At 41.3% G+C, this 15,229-nt stretch overlaps 2 protein-coding genes across 6 annotated transcripts in view; both read right to left on the bottom strand.

Annotated features, from left to right (window-relative positions):
• LOC135332128 (ankyrin repeat and KH domain-containing protein 1-like) overlaps positions 1-15,229 on the bottom strand; it is a 49,784-nt gene that overhangs the window by 7,895 nt on the left and 26,660 nt on the right. For 2 of the 5 annotated variants that reach the window (XM_064527460.1, XM_064527462.1), the window contains exons 8-36: positions 14,368-14,655; positions 13,564-14,249; positions 13,318-13,437; positions 13,224-13,268; positions 13,053-13,166; positions 12,901-12,999; positions 12,685-12,783; positions 12,415-12,513; positions 12,247-12,342; positions 12,043-12,147; positions 11,880-11,987; positions 11,731-11,829; positions 11,567-11,668; positions 11,412-11,510; positions 11,258-11,362; positions 11,131-11,202; positions 11,009-11,077; positions 10,870-10,950; positions 10,690-10,788; positions 10,529-10,627; positions 10,240-10,368; positions 10,055-10,153; positions 9,883-9,981; positions 9,623-9,745; positions 8,658-8,855; positions 8,559-8,603; positions 8,390-8,503; positions 8,243-8,341; positions 2,672-2,770 (exon numbers count right to left, since the gene is read on the bottom strand). In XM_064527460.1, coding sequence (XP_064383530.1) covers positions 2,672-2,770; positions 8,243-8,341; positions 8,390-8,503; positions 8,559-8,603; positions 8,658-8,855; positions 9,623-9,745; positions 9,883-9,981; positions 10,055-10,153; positions 10,240-10,368; positions 10,529-10,627; positions 10,690-10,788; positions 10,870-10,950; positions 11,009-11,077; positions 11,131-11,202; positions 11,258-11,362; positions 11,412-11,510; positions 11,567-11,668; positions 11,731-11,829; positions 11,880-11,987; positions 12,043-12,147; positions 12,247-12,342; positions 12,415-12,513; positions 12,685-12,783; positions 12,901-12,999; positions 13,053-13,166; positions 13,224-13,268; positions 13,318-13,437; positions 13,564-14,249; positions 14,368-14,655 — 3,689 coding nt within the window. Of the gene's footprint in view, positions 1-429; positions 793-843; positions 910-961; positions 1,034-1,187; positions 1,404-1,457; positions 1,548-1,625; positions 1,722-1,772; positions 1,872-2,051; positions 2,154-2,207; positions 2,307-2,362; positions 2,462-2,521; positions 2,621-2,671; positions 2,771-2,832; positions 2,932-5,833; positions 6,191-6,245; positions 6,312-6,367; positions 6,473-6,616; positions 6,833-6,892; positions 6,983-7,061; positions 7,158-7,206; positions 7,306-7,483; positions 7,586-7,637; positions 7,737-7,786; positions 7,886-7,945; positions 8,045-8,093; positions 8,193-8,242; positions 8,342-8,389; positions 8,504-8,558; positions 8,604-8,657; positions 8,856-9,622; positions 9,746-9,882; positions 9,982-10,054; positions 10,154-10,239; positions 10,369-10,528; positions 10,628-10,689; positions 10,789-10,869; positions 10,951-11,008; positions 11,078-11,130; positions 11,203-11,257; positions 11,363-11,411; positions 11,511-11,566; positions 11,669-11,730; positions 11,830-11,879; positions 11,988-12,042; positions 12,148-12,246; positions 12,343-12,414; positions 12,514-12,684; positions 12,784-12,900; positions 13,000-13,052; positions 13,167-13,223; positions 13,269-13,317; positions 13,438-13,563; positions 14,250-14,367; positions 14,656-15,229 lie in introns of those variants that run through there. The other 3 variants (XM_064527459.1, XM_064527458.1, XM_064527457.1) reach the window with 3 other exon arrangements.
• LOC135332136 (uncharacterized) lies at positions 3,041-5,867 on the bottom strand. The gene is made up of 9 exons (XM_064527476.1): positions 5,396-5,867; positions 4,952-5,320; positions 4,835-4,894; positions 4,020-4,783; positions 3,861-3,968; positions 3,702-3,797; positions 3,498-3,602; positions 3,344-3,451; positions 3,041-3,298 (listed from the first exon to the last, which is right to left on the bottom strand). The coding sequence occupies exons 1-9, from the start codon at positions 5,865-5,867 to the stop codon at positions 3,182-3,184; spliced, it is 2,199 nt and encodes a 732-aa protein (XP_064383546.1). The 3' UTR covers positions 3,041-3,181.

Below are 15,229 nucleotides of genomic sequence, written 5' to 3'. Positions count from 1 at the left end.
GAAGGTGGAGACCTGATTGTTATGTAACGCTTCTCAATGTCTAGAGCAATAGTATTGTCTCCTATAGATGGAGCTCTAAGTGCTGCTACCAGATTTTCCCAAGTCACGGTCGGATCTTGTTGAAACCAAGCCTCGACTAGTCTCAGTCGTTGCTCATGCTTAGGATATGCTTCAATTTCATCCAGTCGGGAAGGTGACAGTTCCAATTGAGTACCCAATTGGCGAATTTGAATCACTTCAACAATTTCATTACTCACATTTGCTATGGTGCACTGAAGCTCAGACATGATGTGTAGCTAGCTGCTGCTCCAGGTGTAGCTAGATCTAGTTGATCCTAAAACTATGCATACCTACTGTAATACATATATCTACACGGTAGCTGTACGTACCTATAAATGTGTACAGCTAGCTATAAATTCAAAGGATAACCTGAAAAACACACCCACACATAATAATTAGAATAATTATTGTGCAGCTACAGGGTTAAGAAAATATGCATAAATTTATAAATAAACTCTTGACAATAATACTCCATTAAATATAAAGATCATCATCGGGATCTTCGGAAATAGCAATGGCCCTCTGAATACTAGGGGTTCCACTAAAATGTTTAGCCACTTCTGGCGCTGCTAGTTTATGAGTAATCTCTTCAGATGATTTCAATCCTTTCCCTCCAATGACATCAGCGATGTTGGTCTCTTCATATCGATATTTATTGCTAGATGGATTCGCCATCCTATTAGCAAATCCCCTCAGCAAGAGCTCAATAATCTTTGCCTCTTTTTCAATGTCCTGCGTAACAAGATGAGAGTGAAGCTATGTAATAACAAAATAGTTATTTACTTTGGAGGATTTCTTGGCTTCTGATGTCTTCTCCTTTGTGGCTTTTGTGTCCATTTGAGACAACTCCTGAAATTATATTTAATTAATAAAATTATCAATTACAGAGGGAAATGCATACTTTTGTCTCTTGTTTCACTGTAAAAGTTTCAACAACAGGTACAGGAGTCACATCAACTTCTTTCTCCTCAGCCTGCACAGAAACCATAACTGGATTAACACCTACTTGAGGTACAAGACCAACCACTAGGCAATGTACACAACCACTCACACAGTGTAGTAGTGAGGGTGCCCAATCTTATCTAGTTCCCAGAGTCACCCACACCACACAACAACAACACACAAACCTCAGTGGTGGAGAGTGAAGGCTTCACTGCTTCAGGGTCAGGAAGCTGTGGAGGCTCTATTATCACCTCTTCTGTGGAGTCCTCAGCCAACTCTTGCTCTGGTTTAGTGACCTCCTCAGGTGGTATCTCAACCTTTGGTTCAGTTATGGATGGTTCTTGTTCCACTGGAGTTGGCTCATCTGCCTCTAAACTTGGTGGATTCACACTACTGGAGATCTGGGGGCAAATAGACTGAATATAGCTGCAAGTATATACAAGTAGCTAGCTTACAATTCTGTGTGATGCTTGCTCGAATGTTTTGAGTTCAGAAAGCATTTCTTCACGTTTGAACATGCTTGCAACATCAACCACATTCCTTCCCTGGGAAGTGAAACACATTAGGTTAAAATCTACAACACGCTTACACAATATACACAAAACGGTTTATTAAGTATTTACTTCAATTTCAGTTCTTGCCCCCTTATGAAGTAATTGTTTGAAAATATCCATTTCACCACTTTTGGCAGCAAAGAAAATGGGAGTCCATCCTGTCTCCTGTGAGGATCGATATGATAAAAATGATTTCTTCAATGTGAGAGGTCTTACAGGATGTTGTTTGTTAGTGTCTGCTCCTCCCTGGATGAGGTCCTGCACTACACCCAGGTGACCCTTGTTAGTGGCCAGCATCAGAGCACTCATGCCATCCTACACAGGATTATGTTGTCACTTCATCAAGCACAGATGAATAATAGTACACCCCCTCTTAGGGGCAAAAGCTTTGACCACAAGTACATGGAATGTAGATTGATAGACATGCACCAGTAGCTTATCAGAAGCCAATCATGTAAATGGAAATGTACCACAAGAAGCCTGTGAACAACTTACCTTATTTAGGTGATCAATATTTGCTCCATGTTTGATCAAGGTCTTCATGACAGCAGAGTTGCCTTTGTAATAGCTTGCAACTTGCAGTGTGGTGGATCCATCCTGTAAAGGGTATTAAAAAAATTAAATGAGTAGTTCCTTTTCTCTGATCCTTACATCTCTCTGTATGTCCACTTGAGCTCCTCTCTTCAGAAGTGTGTCCACTGCATCACTGTGCATGTTCTTAGCAGCCGCCATCAGAGCACACCAGGTTGTCTGAATTAGTAACACAAGTATACGAACGTGTAGTTCGCTACACTAGCTGGTCTTACTTCAGTTTGATGGTTGACTTTAGCGTTGTGGTCCAGCAGGACATTGATCACGTCCACATGACCTTCCTGACTGGCTTGCATGACTGGAGTCCACCCATTCTGTGTGACAGACAATAAGATAGCTATAGGGGTGGGACAGTGATGTTTGACTTATCATACCTCATCAGGGAAATCCACAAATGCTCCCTTCTCCAGTAGAAATGTAGCCATCTCTGCATGACCCTCTTGAGCAGCCCACATCAGAGGAGTCCATTTTGTCTGTTAGACAGTTACTACCATAATACACAATGCAGGTATTGTCTCACTCACATTTGTGGGCAGGTCAATCTCTGCTCCCAGTGCCACTATTCCCTGCACTATCTCCAGGTCTCCTGCTCTACAAGCCAGCACCAACGGAGACCACTCTTTCTGTACACACACATAAAAAGAACATTACATAGAATCCTACGTTATTTTATTTGCCAACACACTTTGTCCTGAATATGAACTTGAGGCTTGTGCTCCAGAAGCAGTTTGCAAATCTCAAAGTGTTTGTTCTCAAGAGCCCACATCAATGGACTCCACCTGAACTACAGTATACAAGAGCCATTAGAAACAAACAGTCATACACCATAATTATTACATACGTCATCATTTTCCCTGATATTGACATCACAGTCTTCTTGCTCCAGGTAGCCTCTCACCACTTCAATGTCAGCTGTCTCACTGCGACATTCTGCCAGTAACTTATCCGAGATAGTACTCTCCACTTCATCTTTGTGCTCAGCACCAGCTACTACTACCAGTGGACTTTCCCCCTCCTGTTACCATGGTTATTATCTACATACATATATGTACACAAACCTCAGCAGTGTTCAAAGTGTTGGCTCCGTGTTTCTGAAGAATCTCGACAGAGTCAGTGTGCCCTTTTATCAAAGCAAGATGGAAAGCCTCATTCTAAAAATAATTGTTGAAAAATAGTAAAAGGTAGTAGCTACTCACCAAGGTAGGGATTTCTGTGTCTCCTAGATCATCCTGCTGGGACACTAGTACAAGAATGACATCAACATGGTCATGAGCAGCTGCCTCCATCAACGCTGAGTAGTCATTCTGTTGAGGAGAAGATGAATACATGGCATTTATATTATTGGCTTACCTGATCACGTTCTCCAGCTAGCTCACGGTTGTGTGTGTGAAGTAATTCCACCACATCTGGGTAGTCCTCAAGTGCGGCCAGGTGCAGCACCGTTTGTCCATTGGCCTACAAGTAAGCAAATAAAACTTATCATATAATGGTTCAAAAACAGTGGAAATACAGACATACACTGTACATGTATAGAGCTACAACAATGAGACAAACCAGTTTAACGCTTGAGTCAGCCCCATTGCTCAGGAGGAACTCCACTAGTTCCACATGACCACACATGGAGGCAATGGTGAGAGGTGTGGCTCCATCCTGGACAGGACATGCAGTGATCAATACACACCCAAATAATTAGTTATTTAATTAATCACTTACGGAAGAGAGGACTGTATTAATGTCTATCATTGGCTGAGCAAGTACTTCCTTAAATTTTTGAATTCGACCACTCAAGCTTGCCTGCCTTAGCCACAAAGTACCCAGAACCTATAAAATTGTACGATCAAATGTCACTACATGTCATTATGGAATACTTACTTTGTTGTCCCCAATAATTCCACTGTGCTCATCATAAATACAAACGTCTCCAAGCAACACTTTGGTTATCAAATGTTTTGTGAAAAACGAAATCGAATCAAATATTTCACTCAGTATGCAGCAAGCCCAACTCGGTTCTATTAGCCATGTGATTATCAAGCAATTGTGTACAATGCTTTTTAGTAGAGCTGTCATAGAGGGGATCTTGAAACTCTCTACGATTACTTCCCATAGATCATCAATGTACTTCAGTGAGTCATCATCGATAACCATATATTTAACATGTACTATGAGCTCTTGTTTGAGATGAGTAGGATATCGATCTAAATCGTTGTCGAATTCAAAATGATACGGAATGATTGCAGCTAGCTTTTCTGAAACACTATATGCATTATACTCCTTCTTGTATTTTTGCAACCAAGTACGCATTCTGGCTTTTGATTGAACAGCCCCCTTGATGCCAGTGACATGTTGAACAAGACCATAATTGTCGAAACTCCATAACTTACTTCTGCTAATTTCCTTAAAAAGATTATTGATTTGTAATCGTCGACCTTTAGTGCGGAGAAAACTAGGGCGACCGTCAATAAACTTTTGGAGATGATCTTTAACTTCACTAGGACGAATATTGTGACTCTTTAATTCCTCGACAATTTTATTGAGTAGATTCTCAAAGGATTCCTTGATTTGTGCTCTATTCTGTTCGTTGGCACATGCTTGTAATTTGTCTTTGAGCTCAGAGACATCTACAACGGGAGCAGAGCCTAAGAAAAATACAGTGATAAGGAAATTCTGGAATTGTACCACAGTAATACCTGCCGTTTCCATTGGTGTTCGTTCATCAGCAGCTGTATCTTGCAGTTCAAGTATCGGTCCTGCATTAAACAAAACATTGATAGAGCTAGAATGCCACTCATTCTTATAATACTAACCTTCTAGATCTAGTTGCTGCTGGGGGAACTGGAACTGAAAAGAATCCTCGTTGTCTGTGTTCATGGAAATTACTTCTCTCTCTCTCTCAACGTATTTCTTTCGGATATAGTCAGCTAACCAGTCCTCTTGCATACTGGGAGCCTTCAATGCATTCAACAAAGATGCCCAAGTTGGGGGCTTGTCTTTAGCGTGCCTAAACCACAGTTCCGCCAGTTTGGACTTCCTCGTTTCCGTAGAGCAGCTACTAATGCCGTCTAATTGAGGCTTGTCAATGCCTAGCTGGACTGCTAAGCTTGACACCTTCTTATCAGCAAGCCTAGTAACAGCATTGAGAACATCCTTCTCTTCACATTCGGGGAAATCTTTGTCTAAAGAATGAACCTCAACATGTCATACATATCATGTAATAGATCTATACGACGCTAAATATTCATGTAGCGAACCTTGAAATGGTTGCAGAGAAACTGGTGTTAGTGGTGATTTTGGCCTATCGATATCAATGGAAGTGCTCTTGAGAAAATAAAATCGCTTAATTTTTCGGACAATGTGATTCTCATTCATGCATTCAGATTCCAGAGCATCTATGATCGTCTCCCAGGTAGGTCGTTTCTGTGAGAATAACACTTGAGTCAGTTTCATCTTCCTCTCCTCCTTGTCTGTGCTCTGAATGTCATTCAAGTAAGGTGTATCAACACCAAGCTGCAGGGCAAGATCACGGACTTTCTCCACTTTTAGATCAGCAATGGCATTCAGAAAATTCTTCTCATCACAGGGCTCTGGTCCATTCTCAGATGTAGTGTTTATTATCATAGGAGTAGCACTCGCATCAGCCATAGTGCAAGTGCTAGTACGCTTCTTAGCATTAATTAGTACTGAAAGAATGTAGATGTCAAAAATATTTTTTATTGTGCACATTTTTGTGGTATTATAAGCATTCACTTGACATGAGTTGAAAAATGCAGCTAACTATAGAGATCATCATCAGGGTCTACCCGAGTGAAGCCACTCTGAGTGGTTGTAATAATTCCACTAAGCGGTTGAGTAATTTCTGGTCGAGTAATTTCCGGTGCCTTTAGTTTGTGAGTAATCTCTTCAGATGGTTTCACTCCTTTCCTGCCTCCAATAACATCAGCAATGTTGGTTTGCTTATACTGATACATGTTGCTGCGTGGGTCTGCCATTCTTTGATCGAGTCCTTTCAGTAGCAGGTCAATAATCTCTGCCTGCCTTTTGATGTCCTATGTAACAAGATAAGAGTAAACCTATATCAAAAAATGGGATGTATTCCCTTACTTTCTTGGCTTCTGATGACTTCTTGATTTGCTCCTTTGTGGTTTTAATACTTGATTGAGACATCCCCTGAAAATACACAGGGTAAATAATCATAGTAGTTTCCATTACAGAGGGATACATACTTGTGTTACTTGTTCTGTAACAGTTTCAACAGCAGCCACTTCTTTTTCCTTAGCTATAGCCTGCACAACAGTTTCTCCAACAGCAGGCACTTCTTTCTCCTTAGCCTGCACAGAAACCATAACTGGATTAACACCTACTTGAGGTACAAGACCAACCACTAGGCAATGTACACAACCACTCACACAGTGTAGTGAGGGTGCCCAATCTTATCTAGAGTCACCCACACCACACAATAACAACACACAAACCTCAGTGGTGGAGAGTGAAGGCTTCACTGCCTCAGGGTCAGGCAGCTGTGGAGGCTCTATTATCACCTCTTCTGTGGAGTCCTCAGCCAACTTTTGCTCTGGTTTAGTGACCTCCTCAGGTGGTATCTCAACCTTTGGTTCAGTTATGGATGGTTCTTGTTCTACTGAAGTTGGCTCAGCTGCCTCTAAACTTGGTGGATTCACACTACTGGAGATCTGGGGGCAAATAGAATACTGAATGTAGCTGCAAGTATAATTATTATACAGGTAGCTTACAATTCTGTGTGATGCTTGCTCAAATGTTTTGAGCTCAGAAAGAATTTTTCCACGTTTGAACATGCTTGCAACATCAACCACATTCCTTCCCTAGAAGTGAAACCATTAGGAATACAAACACACTTACACAATAATATACACAAAACAGTTTGTGAATTGACGAATTTACCTCAATATCAGTTTTTGCTCCATTGTAAAGTAATTCTTTGAAAATGTTAATTTTACCACTTTTGGCGGCAAATAAAATGGCAGTCCATCCCGTCTCCTGTGAGGAATAAAACTAATTTTTCAATTTTTAGAAAGCTAGATCTTACAGGGTGTTGTTTGTTAGTGTCTGCTCCTCCCTGAATGAGGTCCTGAACTACACCCAGGTGACCCTTGTTAGTGGCCAGCATCAGAGCAGTCATGCCATCCTACACATGATTATGGTTGTCACACTCTATCAAAAACTGATGAATAATGGAAGTGTATCCACCCACTTTTGGGGCAAAACATTGGACTACTACTACACCACAATACATGGAATGTAGATTGATAGACATGCACCAGTAGCTTATCAGAAGCCAATACCACAAAAAGTCTGCAAATTACCTTATTTAGGTGATCAATATTTGCTTCATGTTTGAATAAGGTCTTCATGACAGCAGAGTTGCCTTTGTAATAGCTTGCAACTTGCAGTGTGGTGGATCCATCCTGTAAAGGGTATAAACAATTAAATAAATAGGTAATTTCCTCTGATACTCACATATCTCTGTATGTCCACTTGAGCTCCTCTCTTTAGAAGTGTGTCCACCGCATCACTGTGCTTGTTCTTAGCAGCCGCCATCAGAGCACACCAGGTTGTCTGAAAGTAATTGTGTATAGTTAGCTACAGCTAGTATTAGGTGGTCTTACTTCAGTTTGATGGTTGACTTTAGCGTTGTGGTCCAGCAAGGTATTGATCACGTCCACATGACCTTCCTGACTGGCTTGCATGACTGGAGTCCACCCATTCTGTGTGACAGACAATAAGATAGTTATAGGGGTGGGACAGTGGTGTTTGACTATTCATACCTCGTCAGGGAAATCCACAAATGCTCCCTTCTCCAGTAGAAATCTAGCCACCTCTGCATGACCCTCTTGAGCAGCCCACATCAGAGGAGTCCATTTTACCTGTTGGACACACATCAATCAGTTATCAACACAAAATTGTCTCACTCACATTTGTGGGCAGGTCAATCTCTGCTCCCAGTGCCGCTATTCCCTGCACTATCTCCAGGTCTCCTGCTCTACTGGCCATCACCAACGGAGACCACCCTCTCTGTACACACATACACAATACTAACTACGTCATTTTGTTTGGCTACACACCTTGTCTTGAATATGAACTTGAGGGTGGTACTTCAGGAGTAGCCTCCCTATCTCAAAGTGTTTGTTCTCACAAGCCCACATCAATGGACTCCACTTGAACTAAAGTCAAGGGCCATTATACAGTATAGAGACAATATTATTACATACGTCATCATTTTCCCTGATATTGACGTCACAGTCTTCTTGCTCCAGGTAGCCTCTCACTACTTCAATGTCAGCTGTCTCACTGCGACATTCTGCCAGTAACTTCTCCGAGATTGTCTGTATGTATATATTTATATTGCAACCACCAAACTACAAGCATTAGGTAATTTACCCTCTGTCTGAAAGGCTTGATGATCCGACCCAAAATGGAGGGCAGCTGCAGAAATGGGACTATCATAATAAATCAGCAACAATCGGCTTTTAGGCATACCAGATTAGATCCACTAGACCTTTCCTGGTCATCTGGCATTGATGACTCATGGGCCGACCTTTCCTGGTCATCTGGCATTGATGACTCATGGGCCATCCGTTTTGATTTTGTGTTCACGTCTGCCTCATTTTCCACCAATATCTCGATACATTTCTCATTCCCGTTTTTAGCAGCCATCATTAATGGAGTCATTCCCCACTGCATGAATACAATTAGCATTCAGTCATGTGGAGCTCTAAGTATGATTCTAATTATAGTTTACCAATGAACCCCACCAAGAGAGAGAGTGTATCAAATAATTATATGCAGAGAGTAACGTGACTTCTCCTGTATCTCTCATGGGCTTGTAATTTGCATACTGACCAATCCAAGTGCGCGTAACGTAATAACAGTATGCCTACGTTCCGATACACTCTCTCTACTATATATTTTTGACCACACAAATCCATTAGAAGCCATTAGTAATATCAAGAGTTTATGATAGAGAGAGAGTATCGAACGTAGGCATACTGTACATCAGATGTATGCGGAGAGTAACGTGACTTCCTGTATCTGCCACAAGCTTGGAATTTGCACACTGACCAATCCAAGTGTGGGTGATGTCATCTATCAAGAAAGTAGATTACATCACCCACACTTGGATGGGTTGATAGATTACATCACCCACGCTTGGATTGGTCAGTGTGCAAATTCCAAGCTTGTGACAGATACAGGAAGTCACGTTACTCTCCGCATACATCTGATGTACAGTATGCCTACGTTCGATACTCTCTCTCTATCATAAACTCTTGGTAATATGTCTCAGTCATTAACGATCACCATAACATCAGCTTCATCTCACTTGAAATGCACTCAGTCAACCACTAGTCTACATACAGTGTGCACATGCTCATTATTTTGAGATCAATTAAAATAGTATTTTCGCTTTTTTGTTTTAAACTGTGAGGTACAGCATTAAGTATTACCTTATCCTTGATCTCCAGATCCACCTGACACTTTGCCCCAGGGGCAGACTCTACCATGATTCTCAGACACTTATCACGTCCCTTCACACAGGCAACATGGAGAGCAGACATTCCGTGACCCTCCTGGATAATGATTTGGTTTATATATGCCATGAAAATTAATCAGGACCAAATCCACTCCTGATAATACAAGTCATGTACTACGTAGTAAGACCTCATAAATACAATCTATAAAGCTTTGTGCACTTCGATAATCTCACCTCATTTTTGTGTTCCACTTCAGCTCCACTTTTAACAAGGGCTTTCACCACCTCTACTCTGTCTTTTGTGGTAGCAATCATCAATGGGGTCCAGTTTTTCTGCAGTTTATATTTCAGCATAAGTATAGTTTTCCATGCTTGCAAACAATGCATTATACCCGTATAAGCTTACCGGATTGAAGAGCTCTGTGTTGGCTCCCTTCTCTACAAGGAGTTCAACCAAACCAGTGTTGCCGTCCTGACAGGCTTGCATCAGTGGTGTCCATTGATCCTGCAAATTAAAATTATAACTAGTGAAAAGTGAAGTGCTTACAATATGGCACATAATCAGCTTAAATGCAACAGTAATTATTATACCTTAGCTCTTATGTCAACAACACTGGGGTCCTTGTCCAAAATTATCTCGGCAGTCTTGATTTTGTTCTGCTGAGCTTCTTCTGTCGTGTTTCGACCTTGTGAGGCCGCCATGAGAGCTGTCCACCCTCGCTGTGGAACGGGACGAGACAACAGATGTTACAGAAAATATTTGTGGTATACAATGTTATGTTTATGATTTAAAAGAATGCAGCACACCTTGTCACACCGAATACCTGTACCAATGGAGAGTACCTACATTTCAGTTTACATGTTAGTTTCAAAGTCTCACCCAGTTTGAAATGGACACATCTGCACCATGGTCCACTAGATGTCGGACAACGTTAAAGTAGCCCTTTCGGCTAGCAAGTATCAAAGCAGTCCAGCCAGTCTGTTTAAATAGCAATAAACACAAAGGTCAGAATATAATGGAGTAATAATACAACAACATACCCTAGTTTTGATGTCGGGGTTGGCTCCATGCTCGAGCATTAACTTGACCACTTTATCGTGTCCATTGTGAGCTGCCCTCATCAGCCCCGTCCAACGCAGCTGCACATGGGTTCAAGGTACATAATTTAGTATGAATGTAAGATAAAATACATATTTGCAAAAGTAGTAAGGATAACGTACTATGTCCAGTGCATCAACATTAGCTTTCTTTTGAAGGCAACGTTTCACTCCCTTAATATCTCCTCTCCTGCAAGCAGTTATCTGTGCATGGACAAGTTAGTGAGTTACGAATATTATATAACAGCGATCATTCACTTACTAGCTTTAAGTCACGGGTGATGAACTTTCGTAGGGATTGAAACGGCTGTTTGACAGTTTTCCACGATTGCTGGATATAGAAACAGTAATATAATAATAGGAGTATCATCGCACATGTCCCACCTTCAACAGTGGCTCTCTCAAGACAGCTGCTACTTCACTATTCTTGGTCAAGACCAAAGCAGTCTTATCGTTCTATAAGAATAATAGGGTATCGAAAATAAAATGAGACAATTTTAGTTCTTCTCACCATGTCTTTGATGGCCAAGGCTTGGTGCTCTGGCAGAGCCAGGAGCTCCACCACGTCAGTGTGACCATTCTCAGAGGCAAAGTGGAGAGCTGTTTTACCACTCATCTAAACCAAGAGTGTTCCATATAATAGACTTGCTAGTACATACGGTTACCTCATGTGGTAGAGTGACCTCTGCACCTTTCTCCACCAGTAGTTTCACACTGTCTACCTGTCCAACCTCAGCAGCTAGCATCAGCGGTGTCATGCCATCCTACACACACCACACAGTATAATGATGCGTGTGTAAAGTGGAGTGGGTGGACGTACTCTGTTTGCTAGGTTGGGATCTGCTCCAGCTGTCATAAGCATATCTACCAACTTTGGGGACTGCTTCAAGACAGCCAACACAAGAGGAGTCATTCCATCACTCTATTGGGAGCATATATAGACAGTTGAATTAAGACAATAGTAACATGTTATGTACAACTTACATCTTCACTGTCGATAATCTCCTTCTTGAACTTGCTCCGTAAGAGTCTGTCGACAGAGTCAGTGTGCCCTTTCATCAAAGCAAGATGGAAAGCCTCATTCTGAAGATAATAAGATTTTATTTTCAATATAAAAGGTAGTAGCTACTCACCAAGGTAGGGATTTCTGTGTCTCCTAGATCATCCTGCTGGGACACTAGTACACGAATGACATCAACATGGTCATGAGCAGCTGCCTCCATCAAAGCTGAGTAGTCGTTCTGTTGAGGAGAAGAGAAACCATACGAGTGTATAACATATATATTATTGGCTTACCTGATCACGTTCTCTAGCTAGCTCACAGTTGTGTGTGTGAAGTAATTCCACCACATCTGGGTAGTCCTCAAGTGCGGCCAGGTGCAGCACCGTTTGTCCATTGGCCTACAAGTAAGCAAATAAAACTTATCATATAATGGTTCAAAAACAGTGGAAATACAGACATACACTGTACATGTATAGAGCTACAACAATGAGACAAACCAGTTTAACGCTTGAGTCAGCCCCATTGCTCAGGAGGAACTCCACTAGTTCCACATGACCACACATGGAGGCAATGGTGAGAGGTGTGGCTCCATCCTGAACAGGACGTGCAGTGATAAAGTATGAAGATCTTTAACATTTGGCTTAGTATACATAATCGACACTTACAATATCACAGAAATCCACAAATGCTCCCTTCTCCAGTAGAAATCTAGCCATCTCTGCATGACCCTTGTAAGCAGCCCACATCAGAGGAGTCCATCCTTTCTGTAAGGAATAACCAAACATTGCATGTATATAGTGTGCCATGATAGACCATACATGAACAGGTGCATGTCTACAGACCCTATCACTACACCACAATCAATGTATAAAGCGCTGGGTTTTGGGGGTATTTTATCCATGGTAGGACTTCGTGTTTCGTTAGGTTTCACTCACGTTTGTGGGCAGGTCAATCTCTGCTCCCAGTGCCACTATTCCCTGCACTATCTCCAGGTCTCCTGCTCTACAAGCCAGCATCAACGGAGACCACTCTTTCTGTACACACACACACACACACACACACACACACACACACACACACACACATACACACACACACACACACAATGTTAAATTGTACACTGCCACCTACAGTGTACAATTTAAAATTACCTTGTCTTGAATATTAACTTGAGGTTTGTACTTCAAAAGTAGTTTGGCTATTGTAAAGTGTTTGTGCTCAAGAGCCCACATCAATGGACTCCACTGGAGCTACAGTGCAAGAGCCATTAAAAACAAGTATAGCCATACACTATATTACATACGTCATCATTTTCCCTGATATTGACGTCACAGTCTTCTTGCTCCAGGTAGCCTCTCACCACTTCAATGTCAGCTGTCTCACTGCGACATTCTGCCAGCAACTTCTCCGAGATAGTCTGTATGTGTAAGTTATAATTATGGCTACAAGTATTATTATTATGTTTGTTAATAACCTTGAGTCTGATGAGCTTTATGGTATGGCCAACAGAGGAAGACAGCTGCAGAAATAGTAGTGTTACATTTTTTGCAATAATGATTTAGGCCTACCAGTGTAGATCTGATACATGTTGACCGTTCCTGGTCCTCTGGCACTGGCGACTCATGACACATCACCGGCTTGGGAGTTGACTGAGTAACAGTTTGTCCAATAGTAGACAGGGAGACTCCCTAACAGAAACACACAGTACAATGTTATTGAGGATCATATGCAGTGCAATACAAAGCTCTTTTAAGGCCTTACAATGTTTTACTTCACATGCAAAGATTTATGTATACAGAGTAACTTCTCATTACCTCAAGGGTCACAGGTGGGGTTTGAGCAACTAGAGTGATGCTTTGACGATTAGGAGCAGTCTTGAACTGAAGTATGAAATCCGTCATAACTCTTAGAGATGGAACGTAGCATTTTCTTTTACATTCTCTCCACACCTCTTTAATGTAACGAATTGAAGTTGGATTATCTATCCGTTTAGTCAATTTTAGATTTTTGGCAAGTTTGAAAGAAATTTCATTTGTTAACATCATTTCTTCATCGGTAGATTCTGAGTACGCAAATTCGAGATCAACGCAACACAGTCTGTCTGCAATCTTGTTTACAGCTTTAAAGCCGTGATATTTGAGTTCGTATGTGTGCAATAGCTCACAGCTATCTTTATCTACAGCTGTGATTATGTCTTGAAGTATATTCCATTTACGATAGCGACACAATTTAAGCTTTGATAAGTTGTAGAAAATCTTTTCAACCGACCCAATTTCTGGACAAAGTTTCTCAAAACAGTAAGAATGCTTCCGCTTTAACGTGATCACAACACGTTTCAATTTCGAGTCTAGCCTTTCGTTCACTACCCAAAGAAGCTCATCCCATTGATCCTTGATTTGTTTAGTGTTGATGCGTTTCACCTTAGAAATGGTATTCTTGGGAACACGGTTTTCAGTAGCTATGTCCAAAATGGTATCCTCGGGAACACGGTTTTCAGTAGCTATGTGGGAAAGTTGAGTGATGTAAAATTAATAGATTACATAATTATACTATTCACACTAACTTACACAATTAATATGTGATATACAAATCATCAGAGAGAACATTCACAAGCATACCTTCGATTTCAAGCAATTCCAACAGATCCGTGTACATTCCTCCATGCTCTCGAAATACTGCTAGGAAATTATCGTACCTCTCTGGATAATGCTTTACAACATCTAAAACAGTTGTGTAGAGTCTTCTAGCTTTGTCCACTTTAGTTTGACTCAATTCCATTGTTGCTCTCATAAGAGCATCAGATATAAGTCTCCCAGAAAACAGTGATATAGCTATTCCGTTGGGATCTCTGGAAAGGCCCTCAACAATCCTCTCAGCACAAGAAACCATTCTCTTATATCCAGTGTCTGCAAACAAGACATGATTGTATTATTAGTCGGCTAGTGACAAGCTGTGACTCACTTCCAGGTCCTGGATTAGACTCCACATCTCCGCACTGAAGCAGCAAATGGTGTAAAAACACCACCAGAGAAAAACTCAGAGCAGGAGTCAAAAAAAATGTTATAAGAGAGACATCAAACTTGTCTCTTTCTCTTTTACGCTCATTTTCTATAACAGGAAAGATACAAAATTGGTAATGCAATTACTTTATAACGAATAGTTGTCACCATACGGGCGGGTAGCCTCAAGACCAGCCGTTCGTTATCTGAAAGAACGCCTGGTCAAGTTCCAATGTAGCACTCGTCCAGCTGAGTCAGCGTTTTATAGCATCATGAATAATGATATTCACGGGTAATACACCTTGAGCAGGCAATTACCGGTCCAAGAAATTCCTGGACCGCTGGACGAGTGCTACATTGGAACTTGACCAGGCGTTCTTTCAGATAACAAACGGCTGGTCTCGAGGCTAACGGGCGGGCTACTTCATAAAGTACGTATAGCCGTATAGCTACTTTGTCTGAGTTTAAATAATCACTCACT

The sequence above is a fragment of the Halichondria panicea genome, chromosome 2, assembly GCF_963675165.1.
Source record: "Halichondria panicea chromosome 2, odHalPani1.1, whole genome shotgun sequence".
Lineage (NCBI taxonomy): Eukaryota > Metazoa > Porifera > Demospongiae > Suberitida > Halichondriidae > Halichondria > Halichondria panicea.
This window is presented reverse-complemented; position numbering and strand designations above follow the sequence as displayed.